The sequence below is a fragment of the Sardina pilchardus genome, chromosome 15, assembly GCF_963854185.1.
Source record: "Sardina pilchardus chromosome 15, fSarPil1.1, whole genome shotgun sequence".
NCBI classification, from domain to species: Eukaryota; Metazoa; Chordata; class Actinopteri; order Clupeiformes; family Clupeidae; genus Sardina; species Sardina pilchardus.
The window spans coordinates 18,399,316-18,424,113 of NC_085008.1; the positions used below are offsets into that span (position 1 = coordinate 18,399,316).

The following is a 24,798-nucleotide window of genomic DNA, read 5'->3' on the forward strand; positions in this document are numbered from 1 at the left end:
TGTGTCCTGACATTTAAAGCTTTACATTTCAATGGGCTATCCTCTTTAATTAACTTCTTACAAGATACGATCACTGGCAAGAAGAGATCAAGCACAGGAGAGGAACAAAGCCTGATTCACAAAATCTTTAAGGGGAACATCGCCCAATGCCAAGCCAGCGCTCTTATTTTTTAGATCGCCTTTCTGCTGGAAGCGTTCAGAGAGTGTTTCCATCAGCAACATGGCTGCCAAGAGAGCAGGCTCCGCTCACAATGGCCCTTCGCTGTGAAGCCCAGATACTCGGAGTACCAGACCCCGCAACTCATTCACTGGCATTATCTCTCTACCATGCCATCTCCAATGCTTTTCTTGCCCTGGCACACACTTCCATTAAACTCAAACGATGAAATCATGCCAACATTCTCTCATCCCCGCCACACACACACACACACACACACGCTGAAGCTCCATCGAAAAAAAATAAAAAAACAGTCAACACATTCTCAACGATGCGTGTCGTCCAAGCAGACTTACTTTGCAACAAACACAGCGGCATCTTGCAACAAATAACAGCACTTGTGGCACAATCCTCAGATAATCTTTTGGCTGCAGCGCAGGCTGCACATTCAGGTGGAATTCAAACAGGGTGTTTCTTCTGGCAATAATGTAAATATTTAGAAATGCTCACCATGCTCCCCACCGAGGAACCTGGATGTGATATGAAACGTAGCCAGCCCTCCACAGACATCTGCGAGTACGGCCACATGGAATCCTACATTATGCCAAGAGCCCCGGGCTTTTTATAACGGTGAGTGTGTTTCAAAAGCACCCAACCCCACCCCACCCCACCCCCATCACCCTCCCAACACACACACACTCACACACACACACCCACCACTCCACCCTAACCCCCACTAAACACAGAAAAACCTCCCACTAGCTCACTCTCTGGTGACAACCACGGCTGGCGCCGGGATCAGCGCATGAAAAGTTGCCGGTGCTGCTCCACTTTGCGACGTGCGGCGTCCCCATTTACTCCACCCCCCCCCCCCCCCACCTGCCCCCCCCCCCCCCCCGCCCAAATGAATAAGTGATGATTTTTTAAGGCGAGGAAACGAGAGGAGAGGGGTGGCAAACACCCAGGAGCAGACAGTCAAAATAACTTCATTAAAGTGCTGATTGGCATGTGGGGAGCCCGTGTCGTTTCTGGACGCGCCGTGCCGGTTCTCCGGGGCCGCTGGGAGAGAGGACTTGGCCACGCGGCCGCCACTCAGGGCTCCACAGCGGGGGAAAGTGGGGCACGCATTTCTGCCCCCCCCCAAACCCCTCAATACCCCACCCCCACCCCCAGCCCCTGGTGGCTCCACAGAAGACCAGTCGAATGCTCAGCAGGGGTTCTTTGGGGGGACCGTGGAGTTTGGGAAAGACCAACGAGCGGCACTTCAAACACAATGTGTGCAATCATGGAATAGGGGTGGAGAACGCTTCAGAATTAATTAAATCGCCAGGGCTGGTGAGGGTTTTTTTTTTTTTTCGTCCCCGATAGCCGGGGCGCAACACTGAAACAAAGGAAGCACAGCCTCTCTCACGTCGGGCCGAGCCAGCTGAACTCTACATTTCGCCGCGTTCACGGCGAATTAAAAACAAGAGCGCGCTCCTGTGAAAGATTGAGATACAACATGAGAAGTTCACCAAGTTCACTGCCTCTTTGTTTTAAATGTAAAGAAAGAAATATAGAAGAGGGAGGGGGAGAGGGAGAGAGAGAGAGAGAGGCCATGCCTCAGCAAGGGGTGGAGGGGTGGATGAGATGATTATCATGTGCAGTTTAGGCTTGAAGCACATGACATGAGAAACAAAGTATGAAAAATAAAACTTTGCTCGGGACAAATCCAGGCAGTGGCTCTGTTCGACGCGGTGCGACACGGTGCGACGCGGTGCGGCGCGGACCAGGATATGGGGCAATCGGCACGGCACGTCGTCAGATGTTAAAATAATTTTGCGGGGCTAGTGGGCCACCTCGGGCCCAGCGCTGGCAGGCTGGCGAGGCCGCTCCCATGGGGTGCTAATTGCAGCTCCCACCGAATGAATCGATGAGAAATGGGGGCAGGACAGCACTGTTGCAGCACCCTGGGAATGGAGAGCCGGAGCGAGCGCGAGCGAGAGAGCGAGCTCCAGCGGATACCGAAGCGTGCTGGCACAGAGGCAGGGGACCGCAAAACAGGCTCTGCCGAGGCTCGTCATAGCACTAATTAAATTTATTTAAATTGCAGGTGAAAAAAATAAATAAACAAACGCAAATCTCCTGAGGTTAGGCCATCACTTCAAATGCAGCTTATATTTGGCTCGATACATTTTGCGATGCCATCATCTTGACAGGACATCGACATGTTATTTATTATGCATAGAGCTCTGGGGGGAAACTTGCAAAGTAATACTTCATTCATACTTTCACACTGACTACTAGACATACTTTGAAACTGTGAAAAGAGTTTAGCTCCTGTATTTTTTTAAGCCTTACTGAATTAAGGAAAGAAAAGACCTTCTTGTAGAGTCTATTCAAGAGAGAGACCGCAGGTTACATATATGCAAAGCACTGGCAGGGCTCAATAGGAATAACTCAACATAAATGATGCTCATTCAAACATTACACTATTCATCTGCAAGCCGTTATCACAAGCACAGGACTGTAATGCAAAGGGTGCCAAGAATTCTGGCTGACGTTTTGCAAGTTTTGACACAAACTTTCGTCCTGCTTTTCTTGTGCACAATCAATGTTCAGGAGAGCAGTTTGGCATGTTCTTTTTTAAAAGCTGCCTTAGCTGCATTACAGAATGTAATGTCAATAGCAAACGGTATGTATATGCAGATGATGTGCTGGTAGAATGGGCAAGAGAAGAGTTAAACACTGTGTCTGAGCTGGAGTCTTCCCTCGTGCATGGGCAGTGCAAAGGCCCCTCAAGTTTGCCAACGTAGCTGCAATGTCTGGCACATGTCCTGCCTGCCTTCCTCTGTGCCTGACACACACACACTTACACACACTCACACACACACACACACACACACTTGCCCGGCACCGAGGCCTCGCCACTCTAAGCTCTGCTGCCCTGCACTGCCTGCCTGGCAGCCAACACCAAGTCAGCCTGTCTGCCCGAACTGACCCTCAGAGCACCACACATCAGAACAGAAATTAAACAGCAAAAGCAGCAGTCTGCAGGTGCTGTCAGAGCTAAAAAAAACAGAGGGAAAGACACAGCAGAGAGAGCAAAAGAAAAAGGAGAGAGCGAAAGAGAGAGCGCACCACGTTAGGCTCCCTACTCCTAAAAGTTTACACGGAAAGCAGACTACAGCACGAATGCCAACTCGACACCAAACTCTCTGTATCAAGGTACTATTCGGAGCACCCTTATAGTCAGGTCTGTTTTCCTGAACCATAGGGACACAGACTGTAACTGCAGGCCAATGAAAAAGGTGGATTGCCCCGACTCACTCCTCTCTGACAGCCTGAATAGTGTCCAATATTTTATGATTCCTCGGAATATTCTCTTCTCCGTAATATTCTCTCTGACGCCAAACGCAGAAGCCGGAACGGTCACAAATAAATATAACAATAGTATAACAAAAAACAGGTGAATTCAGACTTCACATAGGGGTTATGGGCTACTGGACAAAACTTAAATTTAGATAGGTCACAAAAGCCAGGCGGCGGGAAAAACTATTCATATGTATGGTGAGGAATTGTGAATCGTGCCTTTTGCGTGTGAGGGATTTCTTTTTCCACACATCTTCGGCATGAATGAAAATCAAATATGTAAAGTGACTAGGTGCCTTTCTGTCCCCACCTTCTGGGTTTTTATAAATAACTTCAAGAACACAACAAATACAATTATAAGACAAATATATATATAACATCAACATACTAGCTACTCAAAAATAGACTGATCAGCAATGCCATAAATAAAACTTTTTTTGAGGAGAGGTCACAATATTTCTAAGCCATGTGCGGAAGATATAAACAGATGGGGTGTTTTTCTGATTTGACTTTACGTACTAACAGCCAAATGCCATGCATAGAAAATACTTCATATTTTGTGCAAAATAAGAATTCAGAATTAACAGAACTGAAAATACATTTCAAAGTGTTGAAGCAAAACCTGTTTTCTGTGTAATGCTATTCGTTATGGAAATACTGAGAATGTTTTTCCAAACTTGGATTGAAATTCAGCTTCAAAGGAACGGACTCAACATTTTGCTCAAGAAACTTTCTGAGAGTTTATTTGTTCAGATGATCGTAGGCTTAAAATGTGTCCTGCATGTCAGGTAATTTAAACAAACAGTAAAACAAGACAAAAATGTTCTCTGCCTTTCTGCTAGTCTATTCTGAGAGCAAAGTCCAGCACAGCAGTCAAGCCCATCTAAAATATCACCCCATTTCTCATGTCAATATGCAGTACTGTAAGCCGCCTGTGCCACTGACTGACCTTAAAAAACCCGTTGTCCTTATTTCAATTCTACATCTGGGAAGAAGAATTGAACTATTCAGAGTCCATTTCAGCATACACCACAGATGACTTCCAAATCAAAACTATTAGGGTAATCATGCTCTTTTATACGTCGTGCTACAAAGGACGATGACAATAAATGTGTGCTTGCTGACAAAATAATGTTTATAGGAAATGTGTTTAGGTGAATAATAAACACAACTGTAAACACACATTGTTTTTCCAGCACATGTTAAAACTTATTAGCCTCTGCTCACAGATACGAACACCACAGCCAAATGAAAGAAGGCAACAAAACCTAACATAGTCAACAAGTCACACTATTCCGTATAAGTAATTCATAAAGTCAACTTTAGTTTCTAGCACTTACAAAATTAAAAAGTGCAACTCTGGGGGGAATAGCAGCTAGTGTCCCTTGATCATAGTGTGCTTATAATTTCTTCAATATTTTCCCTTAAGAATAACAGACTATTTAAAGAAATATTATGGTCCTCCAAATATTGCAATCCTACAAATATTTTTCCAAGGGGAATGTAATATCTTACCAGCCAAAAATAGCTTTATTATTAGGCCTTATAATACCTCAAATAGTTAGAGTAAAATTCCCCAGTTTCTAACAACATGTATGACCTAGCGTGGGCAAAGCCAAACTAAAAAAGTTGTTTATTAATCACCTTAATTAAAAGTAATTTTAAGCATACCTCCACACTACATCCCTATAGGGATACACACTTTCCTGACACTTGCCAAATTATAATTCCAGTGATTTCTCAGGTGTTGACCTAAGTTGGCACTGAAATAGAACATTAATTCCTGATAGGTTCAGTTGTGGTGTTACAGACCGAAGACTACGAAAAACAACTGACTTAATGACACTCGCAAGTTTGCAATATTCCAAAAGTGTATTCCAACGCGCATCCCGCCCTTTTCTAAACTGAAATCTGCGTCGACGAACACATTAGCCACGTTCTCCCTCTCTCTCTCCCGCTCTCACACACACACGCACACACACACACGCAGAGCGCTGTAGCACAGAAGAAACAAGTAATTTACCTGAGTTAGACAGAGGGGTGAATACATCATGGTGAAAAGGAGCGTATGACTTGGCAAGTGGCAAAGACAGACAAGTTAGTGGATCATTTTTCACAGATCATTTTCATCATCACCATCATCATCAACACTTCCACCATCGCCACCTCCAGTTTACGTCCGTTAAAATATCTGCCCTCCGAAAATAACGTGACGCCAGAAAAAGTCAGTTGCCGAAATTGAGGAATGTAAAACTAAAAAGTTTGAATAAAAATTCTGAAAGCAAGACAATGTGGAGGGTCGGATAATCTGTTCCATTTAGGAAATGTGGGGAGTAAGAATCAAAGAATGAGAAAATGAAAAAGAGGGAGGAATGAAATGACGTTATGAAAATAGCCCATCCCAAAAAAAGAACTTAAAGAAGCAGTAACCCTAATATTCTCTGTCCAACGACATGCGTACTCCAAATCAACAAAGCAGAATCCTCATTCGCCCCAGTACGAAGCTCAGGCACGACGTCTGAAAGTTTGGTTTGGAAGAGAAGTAACGAGCGACTCTCTCTCCTCCAAGCACTTGCGCACTGAAACTCCCACCCTCCGTCTGTGCTCCCAGCATGAGCTGCGACAGTAACGTCAGTAAGGGTTGCGCGTATTCCGAACAAATTCACTACAACTTAGCCTACATAGTGTTACAATCTAGCGGTGAGGGTTATTGAGGACACCGCGTCACAGTGTGGGCATGAATGCCCTCATTCATGCATTAAACTGAATATATAAGGCAAAAACATCACGTCATCACTTAAAAACTGTATGCATGCGTTGACAAAAGTCAAATAAAGAACAGGTATGATCATGTGTCACATAGGTCAGTAACAATTTTATATTTTAGAAGCGCAAAACATTGTCCCTTTGGATAGAGATTACAGATGGAGCACCTGTTCATTAACTGTGTTATCCAAGGCTAATTTGTAGGCCTATGTTAATATTATAACTAAAATAATCGATTTTCAAATGCCATTGATGACAAAGAAGCTATTTAATAAATCGTTCATGATCTTTGAATTGACTACTCCCCAAAGTATAGTTTTTAAGCTAAAACAAATAATGACAGTAGTCCTAACCAATAAATAGGAAATGGAACAGTTTTAATGGGCTACTTTAGTGAACTTTACTGTAAACCTCAAACAGGAAAATATAGCCTTACCATTACAGGAACCATAGAAACCAGTTTCACTTTTGCACTAGGCTACGTTAGCAAACGGACAACACTGGTCTGAATCATAGCAAAAACGGCAGTAAACAGTGTTTATTCTGCTTCGGATATGACAAGAAATATGGGAAATAATTGTGTTGAGATTAATGCTCGTGCTGTCCCTGAACACAAACTCTCCATCAAAACCCTTGGATTCTGAAAAATATTTGACTTCCTTGTTTCAGACTGTAACTATAGGCAAAGTGTTAGACCTATACAGTTATGTACAGCAATAGGCTAAATGCCACCTGCAAAGTATATACTATTGATGCTGAAAATAGCTTTATCAACATTAACACAGTTTGCATTTAAGATAATGAATCCCTGTCTAGAGTCAGTACAGAAAATAAATTATACATATATATATTATAAGTTATACCAAACATTTCAATTAGCTTAGGCTAATAAATATCATAGTTATTTCACGTCTTCAGAAGCACAGCAGTGGTGTTATTTTATATACCTTTTCTAAAAATCCAGATTAGAGCATTACTCTAGCCTATAGCCTAAATGGGGAATCAGAGGAAAGCTGCTCTCCATTGCAAAGCATACATAGTAAATGAAATATTTTAGACTGTTTGATTTGGTTAAATGTCAACAGTCATCACTTCCTTCAAAGTCTGTGCAAAACATCTTCCAACGAACATTAAACCATACGTCATATCATATGTCATAGGTTAACTGATGACTTGCAACTAAAGTATAGAACTTAAAAAATGTCAATATGTTGCATTACTGACATTGTTGCTATAACGTTATAATTGCTACACCCTAGTTGCACGGCACTGTTGCTCTACGATATTGTTTAATAAATTAATTGATCCTGGGAAACTTCAGATGAGCATTAGGCTACTAAACAATTGCAAATAACTTGAGTAGACATTTAGGAGTTAAGTTTTGAATTTTAGAATATTTACGGCAATAATGGGTGGCGGAGACTCCCATGAAAGAGATGTTATTGTTTTACAAACAGACCGTGCAGCTGAGTGCTCTTACAAAATAGTCAGATTAAGTCAGCGCTGTTGGTTGTATAACAACGGCACTCTGACAAGGACTACTTCCAGGGACGGAGCGCCTCTGTCGGTGTGTGGTTCAAATTCATGCCGGAGCGCCTGCGGCTCCGGCTGCGGCCATTTTCTGCTGAACAAACTCTACCGGGCACCAGAGCGCGTTGGCTTTGAACTTAAACTTGGCCTTCGGAGTCCCGTGGTTAACACACATCTGTGCTGCCCTGCTCTCGCTGGCAAACACCACATAACTTTCGCTGAAGGACAAAAGCCAAAACGCAGAGTATCTGAATCATTACGCGTCTTTATAACGTAAATACATGCCTGCATCTGTAGCCTTTCCCACAGACCTTCCTCTTGGCCGAAAACCAACAAGAAAAGGAGTTACTGCCTTGAAAAGGGGGAAGGAGAAACACCGAAATACTGTTCTGATCCGACGATCTAAAATTCTACCTCTTGTTTCGCCTCCCATGAAAATCGTGAAATTTATATAAATAATGACTTGCTAACCTACCATTTCGAAGCGAAACTGCCGAGCCTCCCAGAAAAAGTTATAGCTTTGAGGCTTCTGCAACACTGCAGTTCAACGCCTGGTCATCCCGTCGAAGCGTTGTTATTATTCCATATCCATGTATCTTCGCAAAGATGTAATCCTTGCTCTTCGGATGGGGAGAATAGCCCGGACAGAGACCACAACGTCCCACGCCAAGTCTGCAGCTTCAATCCGATCCGACTCCCCGTCACAAGGTACAAGAAGACAAAATGTAGCCCTAGATTTTATTACAATATACGTACGCTTTCGAGCAGGTGAGACTCTGAATAGTGCACTGGTTGATGATGCCGCGTGTCGTACAGTTGTCGGTTGTATATCTTAAAACTACAGTGCACAGTCTTCGACCTCATAGCTTTGCACCATTGTACATTAGAGCAAGATGTCCTTGTGTTTATGATGGTATCAGTGATTCGTCTGTGCTTTTTTCCCTCACGAATGGCAATACAGACGATGGGCTCCTCTGAGATCTTACAGTCGTCTCGTAGAGGCAATTGATGAAACACGGAGTGTGTGTGTGTGTGTGTGTGTGTGTGTGTGTGTGTGTGTGTGTGTGTGTGTGTGTGTGTGTGTGTGTGTGTGTGTGTGTGTGTGTGTGTGCAAAAAAGAGAGGGGGCACTGTTCTGATACTTGCTCTTTAAGAAAAGGGTCGAGAAAGTGCAGGTGACAGTAGTAGCCTACTACAGAATACATCTGTTACAGGCTATTCCATGTTGGTATAAAAGCATCAGGGAACCGGTAGCCTACACTGTAAACTTTTGTGTCTGCGAGTTTTGGACTGGACCTGTGTGTGTGTGTGTGTGTGTGTGTGTGTGTGTGTGTGTGTGTGTGTGTGTGTGTGTGTGTGTGTGTGTGTGTGAGAGAGAGAGAGAGAGAGGGGCTTTACGTCCACACGTGAGTCAGCTGGCAGTGTGTATGAATAGCAGCGTTCGAGACATTCAGTTTGTCCATTAGCACCTTGCAGTGACGTTAGATTAACGTTTTGACTTAGTCCAAAGTTCTGTAAGAAAAAAAATTAAATATAGGCCTAGCATAGAAATCGAAGTGCCAGTAGAAAGCATCGATGTCAGTTGTGTCCATTTGACATGTCCAGAAAAGAATGATTATTTGAAAAGAAAATCCCAGGACATATGAAATAGCATTAGGATTTACATATAGAATACAACTGTCTTGTCAGTTTATCAGTATGATTAAATATCTGAGAGATAGTGCAGTAAGATTTGCTTTCCCTAGCCCATCCTTCAAATTCCAAAAGGCTTTCCTTAAAACGCCTGTGCGCAAACCGACATCACCACATACGCTCAATTAGAAGTTTCAAGGCCTCAGGCAATTGAAATGTTTGAAATAGATTTTAACTTTTAAAAAATAAAGCATAATTCTATTTTAAAGTTAACAGTAGCCTAGGCTACTCATAACTTAAAAACTTAAATAGTTCTGTAGATTTTATGTTCAGAAGCCGTTGTAGGCCTACATTTTTTGCATCGCTTCACTTTTAGAGTTTTGAAAATTGCCATACACAGCCTCTCCGAGGATTTTGTTTTTGTTGGTTTGCGCCAGGCTATTTAGCTTATAGTGAAATTACGAGGAGTTTATTAGCAGGACTTTGGATACAATGTTGGTGAAACTTGATTGAGGCAAACCTGTGCTAACAACCAGGCACTGTGCCCAAGTGTAGGCTCTACACTACTTTTAAGACCAAGAACCATTTATTTAATTATTTAAACCAAATTCTTTTACTTTTATATGTCATGGCATTTTACGAATGAACTGTGTCTAACATCTAAATTACCCGAAAAACAAAAAGCGTGGTTAACATGGTGCTCTACTGTAAGCCTATAGCTGTGTCTCTCAAATCCATGTTATTGTTGGGCTAGTTAATAATGCTATGCATTTGAGGCAATATTTTATACATCTAAATGGAAATTCGCCTGCATTGTTTGCAAATAGCTAAAATATACATTGAACAGTCAAAGGGGGTGACAAACAAGTTGGCCCTAACAGCCGGCTATAGCGGCGGCTGCCGCGTTACTTTCCAAATTCAGGAAAGTTTTTAGTTTTTGTTGTCAAGTAACTTTCTCATTAAAGAAATTATAAACTTTCTCGGTCCATGCCATCTGTGGATGTGCAGTAGCCCTGGTCTCATTGGCCAGGTTACGCATGCACATGTGAGCCAGAATATGTATTTATGTAGGCCTATGCTTGCTCATGCTCGTATTTCGAAATGTTCTGCGATTAGCAACATATTGTTAGAACTTAATGCGCGAGAATAACCATTCACTGCCATTTTCGAATTTATGAAACAAACTTATGGCTGGATTCAGTTCAGCACATTGTTGCAGTCTGTGAAGGAGCTTCCATCCAAATGTGTTTATTAGATTTAGGCTACTATTTTAATGTTATTTTCAAAGGGTGCTACATTTTAAACCGGATTTGCCTTTCTTAATTTTGCTTGATAGTCTGTGTCTCGAACACCAAAAGAAAAAGGCCTCATAGGCTATATGATCAATGTAAGCCATTGCTTCAAATTCTCTACAAACTATACTTACTTTAAGTATTTTGCTGAATTCAAAAGTTTCTTCTGTCCAGTTGTAAACTATTTTTGTGAAGTGTGCCATTTGCAGTGATAGGCATGTCTCCAACCACCTGTGCCTCTTGAGCAACTTATTTTTACCGAGTAGACCGAAGAAATGAGACCCAGATTGTGATTAATCGCTTGAGCAACGTTTTTTAAAGCCAAATAATGACTCTGATCTGAACATTTAACATTAAAATGAATCATTAATGTAGTAATGAAATAAACACATTTGTGTTTTAATAGTCTCAGTGGAATGTTTTTTTTTCTGTGAGCACAAGATATTTAAAGTGATAGCCTGACTAATTGATTTAAAGCCAGTTGTTTATTAGCCAGATTATTAATCGGTTACAAAATTACAGTAAGTTTTACCTTAAATCATGTGTGATACTTTGACCTTATTATTATTGGGTGTTCCCAAGCTGAATATCTCCTGTGACTTTTCATGCAATGTGTTAAATAAAGTGTTGAAAAAGATGTGGACAAGGTAGCCTACATTTGTGATTTGGCTCGATAAGAACGTATTTCTAACATGGCGAGGTGAACTGCACATAGTGTTTGTAGAGGTTTGTGTGTTGGTAATGTCTCATTACCACGATTGCCTCCACGACAAAGTATTTGCACAAGCCTAGCCTTGGTTATGGACAGGTCAAGCCACAGTTTCTTTTTAGTTTGACGTTTCACAAGTAATAACCACATAGGGCATCTGGTTGAAGAACTATGAATTTTAAATGCTTGCCCTGACTATACAGAATTGTTTTATTTGTTTAAAAACAGCAGTAACATAACATGAACATGTAATATAAATAATAATAATAACAAACATTTAAGACAATTTTTTTCTGTTTCACTTTTTGATCCTCTATGTGCCTTATCTTTGTTTACTGTACCAACTGCATTACTTTCTATAGAGATGTTTTCCAGAGTGCAGGCCACTGCATAACAGACTGGCCCTTAATGAATCCAAGCCAGAACTGTGCCAAAATCAGATGCGGTGTGTGGGGGTCAGTGTTAGGGACTAGTCCCAACCTCGGAACCTAAATGGAGGGGGTGAGAGGAGAAAACTTAAACTGAGGGTGAGCATAATGAACAGTTACATGTAGGCCTCACTGTAGGAAACTTTTATTACAAGACACACATGCTTGCACACACACACACACACACACACACACACACACACACACACACTCTCTCACACACACACACACACACACACGCACATGCAAACAGAGAGAAAGAGAGAGAGATTTGCTTGCGCACAAATACGGATAGCTTTTTTTCTTGTCCTTCGTTTGCCACTTTTTCTTTCCACATGCCTCCTCCTCCTCCCTCCCTCTAAAGCGATCTTCTTGCTCCAGAGCATCAGAGTTGGGTTAAAAGCTCCAGCCCCAGCCATGTGCTGTCCCCTTCCCCTTCTCTTGCTGCAGGGCCAGGGATGGAAGATGTGGGAATTCTCGGGGTCCCAACTGAAGCCTTCCCCGTCTGTCTGGCTTGGGAGCAGCACTGCGGATGCCTGGGGTGGCTGAGGATACCGGACCTGCTCCTCTGCTCTGTCTCACCCCCGCCCCGGCACAGGGCAGGTTAAGCTGAGAAGGGCAGCACGCTCGCTCCCTCTCTGCCTTGGCATGCCGTGCCCTGTGAGCATTGCAACACAGACGTGCCCAGTCACAGAGCAAACGGAGCACCGAAACACTCTCTATACTGCGCAAAAAAAGAAAGAAAATCAAAGAAACCAGAATGTTCCGGAGCAAAAAAAAAAAATCTGAAATTATACATGTCATCTATGCACACAACTGATTTGCACTTAACCTGCGTCTCCTTTTCCTCCATGATGGTTTTCACAGAGCTCTCTCACTGCTGCAAAGCCCTAAAAATATGGAATGTGTTGACCTTTTTTTTCTCTCTTAAATTTCATTACACTCTGGGCACATTGCAGAACTGGTTCACTGCAGCATGTTCTCTCCATTGCAGAATGAATGCTGACTGTGTTTTTTTTTTTTTCTAAAGCCTGCACGCTGTGCAAACAATGACATAAGGTATGGTCCGAGACAGGAAGGAAGTGAGAGACTGGACAGAACAATGCCCGAACACACTTTAGAAGAAGACACCGATAAACTAGTTCAGTGCAAACACAGCAGAATTGGAGGGCTCATGTAGTCTACTTCACCTACATAGAGCGATTAAGTTCGGCTAGTGTAATTGCTAGGAAACATCCAAAAATTAATTAGCCACAATTTAAGTGTACAAAAGAATGGAGAAGCAAGTGTGAAGCATACAGAAAAATGGATGCTTTATACTTTGTGTTGACATTGTCCTCTTTTTCAGGATTTCAATTTCTTTCAAAATATTAAAAATGAAAGAGCGGGTTTTACTGCTTGAAATTGTTGGATCAAAAAGCAATGTTATTTTTTATTATTTTCTGAAATATTCCATAATGAGGAGTGTACACAGTCCCTTGCCAGTTTTCAAAATCCGTGCTCACATTTACTGGTAAAAGAGCTACTCTCTGCCAATAACCTGGGGCATATTATTTTGACATGTACTGTACAAGGTCTCCTCTAGGGGGCGGTGTGAGAGTGTTTATGCCAGTAGCGGGAGCCTGTTCCAACCATAGACCGCATGGTTCCAACTGCAGTCACTTTACCCTTTGTGCACTCGTCAACTCTGATCTCACAGTTTTAGAGAAATAACTCAAGGCACTAACTGATCATTCTGGTGATAAAATACAAACAGATGAAAAGGAATCATATTAATTGTCTCTTAAATCAGTAACATAACACTGGCTTGGAACAATGTCAGTTTTCACACTTCTTCAGATTGCTGTTGTCTTGAATTATTGCTGAAGTGTCAAATAGCAGTCTTTTACAACACTGGATTAAAAATGCAATGGGAGGATAAATTCCGACCTCCTCAACGTGCCTCCCCATGGATCGTAGAAGCGTTTAGTAAGCACTTTGATCACCGAAATGAGCAGTTAACCAACTTTTTATGGTCCATGGCTGCTGTGGACTTACTCTTCCACCGCATACTGACTGTGTAAATCCTGTTAAATGTGCCTGTCTAGCACTGTAGGACCTTATATTTACCTTACAAGTGTGGTTTGCGAAGCCAGTGCACCTAATATGTTGTCCTTAGATAACTTCCCTTAACTAATGCTGAGGGATATAGCAGTTTTACTTCCCCACTGCACGAACAGACACACGCACACAGGACACTCTGGGAGACTTGAATAGGAATGCAATGGTGATGACACGAGCACATGTTTGTCTCCAAAGTGTTTTTCCCACACTTACTGGATTGGACCTTCAGAATTAATGAGCACAACAATTTAGAATATCTGGCAGGCAAGTGGTTGGGGGGGGGGGGGGGGGGGGTAGGGGGTGGTTTTAGATTTAGATGAAAGTCCAGCTCAGGCAAAGTAAAAAGGCCCAAGGCTGTGGTGAGACCATTCAGAGCTCAGGTTTGCCTCCTCAAACGGCATGAGAAGAGAGGAGAGGAAAGAGGTGGGTGGGTTGAGGCTTTGGGGGGGGGGAAGGGGGTGTTCTGGAAGCTCTCCCCCAGCCAGTACAATTCTTGGCACGGAGCACAGAGCTGACATTTCTTCCCTAGCCCTCGGAGAAAGAAAGAAAGTATTTTTTTTCTCGCAACTTGCCATCTGAATGCTTACTAAGTGCAAATTGCGCGTAATTTTCCCATTTTGGACCATTTGTGGCACATTACACTCACCTGCAGGGTGAGCCAAGCCATTCCATTACCAACAACTGGTTTAAATCAAGCTTCCTAACGCTTGTAGTAGCTTCACTTATATATTTATTTCTGCAGTTTTACAACCTCGGTGTAACTTTTATTTAGCTGAGTGGGTGAGCGTGGTTCACTCTCTGTTTTGGGGAGGCATGTGGGGCACTGTTTCCTGTTATCAAACACTGGCAAACAGTGGGTAATAGTTCACTAAAAATTTTTATATGTTGCCTTTAATCGTGCTTGATTCAACATTTCATGTCCTGACTGGTGCAGATAAATATTACGGCCTGACTTAATTACGACACGGACTACTGCTTCATGGATGCTCACAGCAGTCAGAGTCTGACCACGTGGTAGCTGCCTCTGGCACGCATGCGGCCCAAATCTGGCTCCGATCTGGTGGATCTGTCATGATGGATTTGTTCCAGCCATGCTAAAAACTCCAGATGATGCAATAATGCCATTCTGATCAGCTGTTTTGTGTTACGGTCGGACTGTTGGAATCGTTGTGTAACGACTCCCTCTGAACAAAGGGCAGGCCAAGGCCTCAGTGCCAACTAAGATATATTACTTTTTGAACAGGGGGGGAAACTGAAATGTCTCTCTAATGGTAAAATATGGCCTAATCTGTGCTTCTTGAAAAAACACTTGGCTGTTGCAGACTCGTCTGCATCATGGCTTAAGCCTCGGCTGGTAGAATCAACCTCTTCTGTTACAGTTCTGCATTCATGCAGCACAGACTTGACACGGCTAATACAACAGTACACACAGCAGACAAATACCTTCCAGATCTTTTACAAACAGCCTAGTAAAACAACACTCACACAAGCATTCATTCAGCGCAGCTTTATTATGCAAAAATGCTCGCAGACAATGTTATACCGCCCAGAGGTGCTTGTGAAAGCCATGACTTTTGCCAAAGTGCCCCCCCCCCCTGAGAGTTATAACCCCCCCACTGCCAGCTCAGAGCAGCACAGACTCATAAACCACAGAGGGAATAGAAACTGCTGCATACGGCCCTTTAGCTAAAAAGCAAAATAAAGCAGCAGGCCTCGCTGTCCAAAACATAATGACAGCGTGGAGCGGGCCGTGTTCCTGTAAACGGGGCTATTTTCTGTCCTACACCTGTTTTACATGTCTCAGCTCATAAACGTACAGTATGGCCATGTGGGCGGATTCTCCACACACACCACGCCATTGACCGTTAGCAGGTGAGCAGGGGCTGGAAACACAAGGGGAACTAAGCTGAACTGATGGCCACACATGGAGGCCTACGGGGAGTGCTGAGAGCCTACAGGAACAACGTGACACTGATATGGGTAGGTGGGCTCTGGGAGCGGATCCATGCTGATCCGTGTGATCACAGCTGGTAAGAGTCTTTCATGAATCTGAGGCTACGTCGGAGGGGGGCAAGGGATGTGTTCAGAGACGGCCACAGTGTGGCAGACTACACCACCCAGTTGCAGAGGTAAGCTAAGTACAGTATATTACCGATGTACAAACAAACACACACACTCGCACGCACACACACACACACACACACACACACACACACACACACACACAGACACACACACACACACACACACACACACACACACACACAAAATACTAAACATGAAATGACAAACAACAGACCACCTTCAGTCATAATATAGAGACTGACAGCCAAAGATTTCCGGATGATGACATTACACTGCAATATGTAATGACATATAAATACACAAAGTTCTCTACTCCCTCTTGCCATTCAGGGAGACCAAAAAAGATATAGTAACATTTAAAATATTTTGTACCACGAAAGGCATTTTTTTGCTTTGTCATTTGCAGGAAGAGAAGCTGCGGTAATAGAGCTATTTAATAGAGAAATGTGAGGTGATTGTCATAAAAGTGAGGCAGGGTGTGTGTGTGTGTGTGTGCCTACGAGTGCGGCTGACTGCTGCCCCTGTAAAGCCAGCTTAGTCAGCTTTCTCTCCCAGAATCACACAGTGTCAATTTGCATAATGTGGAGGTTTAATTTATCATGATCCAAATCCCCTTTGGGACTGAACTAATGGCTATTAGAAACTGATTACTCTGCAGTAATTTGGCAGTGATTATGCTGTAATAGGCTAATGTACCTGTGCTTTAGTGAGCAGATCGGAGGCTTCTCATTAGACACTGATAAGCAACCCCGGTGTCAAAGGCTTTTAATATTCGTAATCCTATTACAAATGAATATCTCTCCACAGCATGCCGAACGCTAATGTACAAGCGGACCAGATCAGAAACGATGTGCGTGCACACTCTTTTTTGAAGTGTCTGCCACCTCCTTATATAAGTCGTGCAAACAAAAGAGAGACTGTGTATTTTGATGTGTAAAATAACAGCCAAACAGAGTGTGCAGACAGAACACCTCACACATGTTTGTAAGGTTGAGTGGGTTCAAGCTATAAGGAGGGTTTTTGTTTTTTTTGCTTCCATGCGTTCAAGTTTATGTGCAAGTCCTGACTGGTCTGGCGAAGACACACACACACACACACACACACACACACACACACACACACACACACACACACACACACACACACACACACACACACTGATAGGCCGTGCAGTGCTGTGCTACTTCTCACAAGGCTGGTCTTGTCTCGCTGGATGTGTTGTCATTCCTTTTGCCCTCTCAACCCCAGATAGTAGTTGGTGCAGACATGTGAACTACCAACAGACAGACATGGCTGTGTGGTCACACAGGTCAAAGAATAAGAATAGGAATAAATGCCTGGCTGTAAGTCTGCATTTGCCTCTTGGATCAATGGGGTGGACAATCATTGTGATCATTAAAAGACCATTCATTTCAAAGATGTTCTTGCAGTCATGCAAGAAGTAGAAAACCTATTTTGCGAGTTTTTTTTTCTAAATTATGAATAATTCATTAATTTGGCACTGAACACTTTTATCCAAAGCAACCAACACATGTCAATTATTACAGAACCAGTCTCTCTGGAAGAACTCAAGTTAAGAGCCTTGCTCAACGGCATAATAGTGGAACCCACAACCTTTTTTCTGGCTACTGCATGGTCGTGGGGCCTTAGCCACTACACTTCTACGCCCAACATACTTCTGCCATCAAAAAGGTTTATGAAAAGCCTTGCCTGACAAAAAGCGTCTATTTTTATTTTTTATTTTTTTTTTAAAGTCAAAATTGTGCAGATCACATCACTGTCAGTTGCTCTCATGTTAGTTGGGTTTAGACTCAGAGTCAGGGTTTCGTTCAAGTATGATCTCAAATAAAAGAGCCGTGCACACTAGACCACAGTTTACATGTTGGTACATTTCCAGTCAGGAAAATAAAACATTTCAGAATAATGCTTAGCGAACGTAGGAACAATGAACAAGAGAGAGAGAGAGAGAGAGAGAGAGAGAGACAGAACTCGTACCGCCACAGGCCCAGTCCTGATGTATGCAGAGCCAACCAGAGCATTTCTAGGGTTTATATCTGTGGGCCTTTGGCACACAGTATGGATCATATTCATGCACTACAGACTGAGAACTCCTGGAAGCACATTCAAGACGGGAGAGGGGGGTGGGGGGGTCAGGAAAAGAGTTACGCATGTGTGCAATATCAGAAGCCTAAAGCATGAGTTTTTTGGCGGCCTCCTCTCTCAACAAACACATGCACATATGCGCCAAGGACCTGCAGGCCTGTTGGGGGTTCCAGGAGCAGTCTAAGCGAAGCTGTGTGTTACTTTACTGGAAGGAAAACCTGATTGGACTAAATAAGTTCATGCAGTTGATTAAGCACCTGGTCCATGGTATTTCCGTCAAGGACATCCATCAAAGTGCTGTCCTCAATATACCCAAAAGCACTTAACTGTTACTGTTTACTGTGCTACGTGAGTAGACCGTTCACACTGAGAACTTTTGCTCATAACAGCCAAAAAAACAGCAAGGATTTCAAATCATTCTCACGATTTCCTCTAGAAAGCTTGTCAAGGTTTGGGCAGAGTGGGAATAAAAGCGCTAAGAAATAAAGCAGGCTAACTTGCTTTGGGGCACAGGCCAAATACTATGAGTCAACACTGGGACGGCCAAAGCAGACCAGCAGCGATGAGAAAAAGAAGGCCTGTGCTGCCCTCTAGAGGTGAAAAATAATATAACTAGCATACCAAATGCCTGTGCAAGTAGCCTACAGTGTTCACTGTAGATAACTATCATGGAGAGAGGACATAAGTCTTGTACCACAATAATAAATTAAAATGGACAAATGTACTTGTTGACAAATATTGACATAATATATCAATATGTACTGAAAATAATGTATATGTATAGAAAACACACAGTTCATTTTGGAATGAATTAAATCCCTTTTTTCGTTCCAGGCAGTCTAGGGTCAGCATAGACACTTGCAGGGGGGTGCTTGAACAACTCTTTACAGGGTAATCCTAACTAAACTCAATACATTAGGCTATTTCCAAAAACAGCATTTCCCCAACAGCAATTTAATGAAGGTAGCCTACATTGGGATGGAGAACATTTTGAGCGCAAAAAAAAGAGAGAACATCTCTGTCAATTTTGTTCTCAATTTTTTAAATGCTATAGATAATGATGTTGTACTGTACACTCTTAAAATGAATGTGTTGAAAACAACACATCTCTGTGTCCCGATAGGTTATTTGTTATTTGATACACAAAGTGTTGAAAATAACACAACTTGTGTTGTTTTGAATATATATCTGTGTCCAGATAGAGACAACATGGTTTGTGTTGCTTCCAACACATTATTTTGCTATTTGCTACACATTATGTGTTGAAAATAACTCAACTTGTGAGTTATCAACTCAACTCAACTTTTTTTTAAACACATCTCTCTGTCTAGAAAGGAACAACGTGTGTTGTATATCCAAGAGAGAGTGCAACTAAAAAAGGTAACAAAACAAAAGGAAACAAAAAGAAAAATACAAAAATGTCAATTTGATGTACCAAACCACTGATAACTGCTCAGATGCATGGATTTGATGATGGTAGACAACACTCCTCCTCACACTTTTGAGGCCATATTGCAATTATGCTTATCATATACTAAACAAACTCGTCACAATTCCTTGACCTATTTATAAATTCAGCAGTGTCATACATCATAGCCTTTTAATATGCCCCAAATAATGTAAAATTGTATATCACTAAGCCACATAAAATTGTGTAATAATGTTGAGGTCAAACAAAATTGTCATCCTACACAGAGAGACACAAATTCAGAGAATTCATTCTAATTCTCAAATCATTATTTCTTTCCCCCCCTATTTTGCTGTTAAAAAAATGGGGCTATATCATATCTACATCTCACAACAACAGATTAGATAGACCAAACAAGTCAATGACAAGAGAGGATGAAGAGGGGAAACATCATTGCGTGTCTACGCTAAGATCTTTCCGCACAGATGGCGTGAGGATTAGAGACTAAATGTTTTCCTTTTCTGATGAGGGAAGATAATCTGCGGGCCAGAGATTGCCTTTTGAGTGCTGCCCCACTCTTGTTAATTAAATGATGGGTCAAGATGAATGAGCATCCTTGTAATACAGATTTAAACCCAGCTGGGCGTATCAGCAAGGACTTAATAGTTTGGCAACATGGTTTTGCTGTGGAAGTAGTTTCGGTCAGTGTAAGTAATTTTATTACAGTTGCCCGTCATGTTAAGAATGTTATATTTCCCGTAGCCTACTCTGAGGGTGTTCCAAAGTGGGGCACCAAGGATCATGTGGGTCTACTGAAACAAAATACAACCAGAAATCATTCCTTTGTCCCAAAACAGCACCCCCTCCCAAAACAGCATCTCTTAAAACTGTGAAAAGGCAGTTGAAAGATCTTTTCTTTGCTGGCGCTTGAGCTGACCATCCCCTTTCCTAATTTTAGCTTCCTCGCTGTTTCGGGTTCTCGGAATGATTCACGCTAGTTTCCAGACGTCTGAAGTCACAGCCTAGAACCACAAGCCGTTGGTCTGACCCAGCGCTGCTCCGGGGCCGAGCGAGAAGTGCTGAGGAAGCCGCTCCAAAAGCAGACGCCTCGTTTGCTCTCAGCCGCGGTGGGAGAACAGGCCGGCCTTGCCACGCTCCGACCTCCAGATGAGTTTTTTCTTCTTCTTTCTAATGAGCTCTGACTGTGTAACGCCAGGACCTCAACTTCCCACCCAAGGCCTCTAATGTGAACGATGTAGCCTATGTTAGTCAGCGCCGTACGGCAGCAAGCCTGCTCGGTGATGCAAGACCGTCGCCATGTGTGCGTGTCTGGCACGATGCGTGGTATCAGCGCTGGGCCGCAGAGTGTACCGGCATTTGCCTGTGAGGTCATATCCAAAGGGCGCCTTCCTACACAGCATGTGAATAAAGGCCGCAAGAGCCGAGGGCCAATGTTTCCCAACAGTCTTATTTTGTAAGGACGAAGCTAGTTTCTGAGCAGCTGCCAGCGGTGTGTAGCCCTGAGTTATAGTGAGTGAAATGGAGGGCCATCATCTCGTCGACTACTTAAGACCTACTCAGTAAAAAACAGAATAATACATTGTGTTTCATTGTTATTGCAAATATAAACACAGTAATGAAAAACAGATCGTGGCATTTCACCAATATCTAACGACTAACGCATTCTCTTTAATGAATAACGTGAAGGGAGTTGGAGCGGGACACAGTAGGCCTACTGGGGAAGTTTAAATCCCAACCCAAATTTGGATTTTCTTTTAGATTCCACTTAGTGTAATACAGTTGGATCCTACTGCTAGAGTAAAGTTTTGCTCATGTAAATGTTTGTATTTAATTTCTGAAAGCCCATTAGACATCACTAATCCTGCGTTTGCTCTTACTTAAGAAAATCCCAAATTCTGAGGAGATGTTTCTTTGATTAAGTTTTTCACCCGCCTTAAGTATCAAGCGCAACAGATTTCCCCACATCCAAATTTCACTCAGCCATCACCCCTGCAAACATACACAAACAGAAATCATTTTTTGATCATTCTTCAGTGTGATTTATTGCATCTCTGTTTCATTTCTGGAGTTTCTCATATTAATTGGCAAGAGGATATAAGATCAAAGCATTTCAGCAGCATGGGCCTCTGACTGAACCACTGCCATAGAATAAACAATTCATGGTTTTATTTTAGCAACCAATTTAGTGAGACCATTGTGATCATTCAGTCAACATACTACCCACAAGGGGGGATTTCTGTAATCTTATTATACATATCCAGATCAATTCATATCATTTTCAAATGATGTATAGCACATAAAACAAGAATCTCAAGGGCTTCGTTGTGAAATTTAAGGGATTGTGTAAAGGTTAAATCATGTATTTTGTATTTTGCATTGGTGCTCTCTGATGAACTGTAAGCGGAACTTCTTTTTCCTGTTTCTGTTGCCATCTTTGAGTTTATGACCACAACAGTCAAACATGTGTCTCCCACCCCCTCGTGCTGACCAAACGTTTGGTAACCGGAAGACACAATAGTAAATATACACACACAGAGACACCCACAGTGAAATTACACGCACACACGCACATGCACACACGCACAAACACACACACACACACACACACACACACACACACACACACTTACACAGAAATACTCACATATAATATGCATACACACACACACAGAGAGACTCGCACAAATTTCTACACATGGGCAGACTGAACACACAGAAACACATCAAAACCGATCTGTGTTCTCCATGAGATAATCGTAACTCTGGAAAGGTCAAAGAGCCGTGGTCAGAGGGATGAGTAAGAGTCCCTCACGTGAAACAGTCTGGCACCAAGTACTCATCTCCCACGGTGACAGCACACCACCGGCCCACGTCCAGAGAGGACACACACGAAACATCAACCGCATTGTCTGTTGTAACTCGTATCATAGTGATGTCAAAGTGACTTACTGTACAAGTGAGGTACAACACAAGCAAATAGCCAATCATGTAAAAAAAAAAAAAAAAAGTCCAATTCAAGTCAAGTTTCACAGGATTTGAAGTGCCAGCAAGGATGGAAAGGAGAAGATTTTTTTGTTGTTGTTGTTAATTCGTGTGTGTAGCTGTGAAAAAAATGACCTCATACTCTCTATACCACTTTCATTTATATTGTTAGTATAGGCTTTAAAGCGCTTTGTGCCTCTCTATACATGCTTCATAAGTGCTATGTAAATAAGATGATAATTATTATTTATTATTGCTGCTCATGGGACAGAGGAAGGCCTGCCCTCACTGCCTGGAAGTCAATGTTGAGAGTTGGCCTGGTCCCAGGCAGACTGCAGGCCTGGAGAGCAGACCGGAGCCGAGCACATGTGTGAAACAGAGGACCATTTCTCAAAGCGCGCCTGACAAACAATCAAAGCCCCGCATTTTGATTAGTTATTAGTAAGACCTCGTGGCACGTCTTAATTGCCAGGGTGGTTTAAACAAAACTGTGGGTGGCTAATGCTGAATAGAGAGCAAAGGAGGGAGGGAGTAGGACAGAGTGAGAGAGGGGGAGAGAGAGAGAGAGGGGGAGAGAAAGCGGCAATCACCTTTGTTATAGAAGTTGGAGAGAGAGAGAGAGAGAGCGAAGAGGGGGAGAGAAGTCAATCCATTACAGATGGATAAATAAGCCAAAAACGGAGACTGTAGCGTTGAGCAAACACAGGGCATTCCAAAAGCAACTGGCTGAGAGAAGAAAGGAGCTCTCCAGAGCATGGAAAACTCAAATGAGAGAGACAGTCCCATGGAGAGCACTGAGGGAAAATCACCAAACTTTTCGGGATTGTAAAGTTTGCAAGGGACTGTAAAGGTAATGAAAGCTACTCACGTTCCTGTTGCTGGTCCACTGAGTCAATTATAATCATTGATACAGGATAACCAAGACACCATTTTAAAAAAATGTGGCAAAAACTGTGTTCAGGGGTTGTTGCTGCACTATGAAATATCACGTGTCATATTCGACTTGACTCCCAGAACTGAAGTTGTTGAAAATCAAATCAAAGCAGTGATACTCAAATCACAACACACAGAAAATAACCCTCTCCAACTGGACGATATTGAAGGCAACAGTATGTTCTGAGACAATGACAGTATATATAGTTGTCCATCTTCGGATGTCATTATGAATATCAGATTCTGAACGCTGAAAACTGCATATATTGGGCTGACAGCAAAGAACACTATTTCATCGGTAAAACAATACGGACAGAAAGCTGTCAAGCTTTCAAACGTGTGGACTTTGATAAGTTCCGTTGCTTAATGAAAGTGAAAAACAAACTCCAGATTGGTCCAAAAGAGCTGTCATCTATTCAGCGATCCCAAATTAAAAGGACATGTTTTATAGTTTCTTATCATTGACCACTCACTGACATGTCACAAACATTTAAACACGACTTTCAAATAAAGTTTTCCTTGCTCCTTCAATGAAATTGCCAACAATGAATCAATAATTCAATTAAATCACCAACAATGGTTCATATAAAACTAGATATAACAATGTAGCCTAAGCTTAGTGACTTAATTTAAAAAAGAGATTACGATTATAAAACTGTATCAATCATTGTAATTAGGATGTAATTATCAAATTAACAACATAACAACTAAAGATGTTCTATTCAAACTGAGTATTATTGAAAGATGTTTTAAGCTCTCTGCACTTCCACGCAATATCTCATATTAACAGCAACTGATGATAAAGAGTTCTCTAGGATCAGAATATCATATTGCGTCCCGAAGGCTTCAGTGGTCACTCTAAATGACGAAACTAGTTCTGTAACAGTTCCCATCACACCACGGCACACAGCCGCGCCGACACAGTCCCATACCAATTACCATCTGTAAACACAATTAATCAGCCAATCTCAACCTGCAAAGATCAGACCTGCTAACCCCCACCCATCCTTCATCCACCCCCACCGCCCACCACCACCAGCCCCCTGGTCAGCCCCAGCAGACACACTCACCATCCACCAGGTCTTGGCCGTCATGTCGTAGCAGAGTTGCCATTTGACGGCGCTGTCAGCCGCTCCTCCGCCGCCACCACCCATGTGTGTGATGCTGGGGAGCTCCATGGCCGCCGTGTGATGTGAGCCGCACACCCTGGGACGGTGGGCAGAGTCGGCAGAGCGGGCTCTCGCCGCTGCTCCACGCTCACACACACACACACACACTCTCTCTCACACACACACACAC

At 42.7% G+C, this 24,798-nt stretch overlaps 1 protein-coding gene across 4 annotated transcripts in view; it reads right to left on the reverse strand.

The window, feature by feature from the left end:
- nfic (nuclear factor I/C) overlaps window positions 1–8,395 on the reverse strand; it is a 113,214-nt gene extending 104,819 nt beyond the window's left edge. For 3 of the 4 annotated variants that reach the window (XM_062555548.1, XM_062555549.1, XM_062555546.1), the window contains exon 1: window positions 5,532–5,970. In XM_062555548.1, the coding sequence (XP_062411532.1) occupies window positions 5,532–5,561 (30 nt within the window). In that variant the 5' untranslated portion in view covers window positions 5,562–5,970. Of the gene's footprint in view, window positions 1–5,531; window positions 5,971–8,279 lie in introns of those variants that run through there. The other variant, XM_062555547.1, reaches the window with a different exon arrangement.
- Window positions 8,396–24,798: the final 16,403 nt, after the last annotated feature.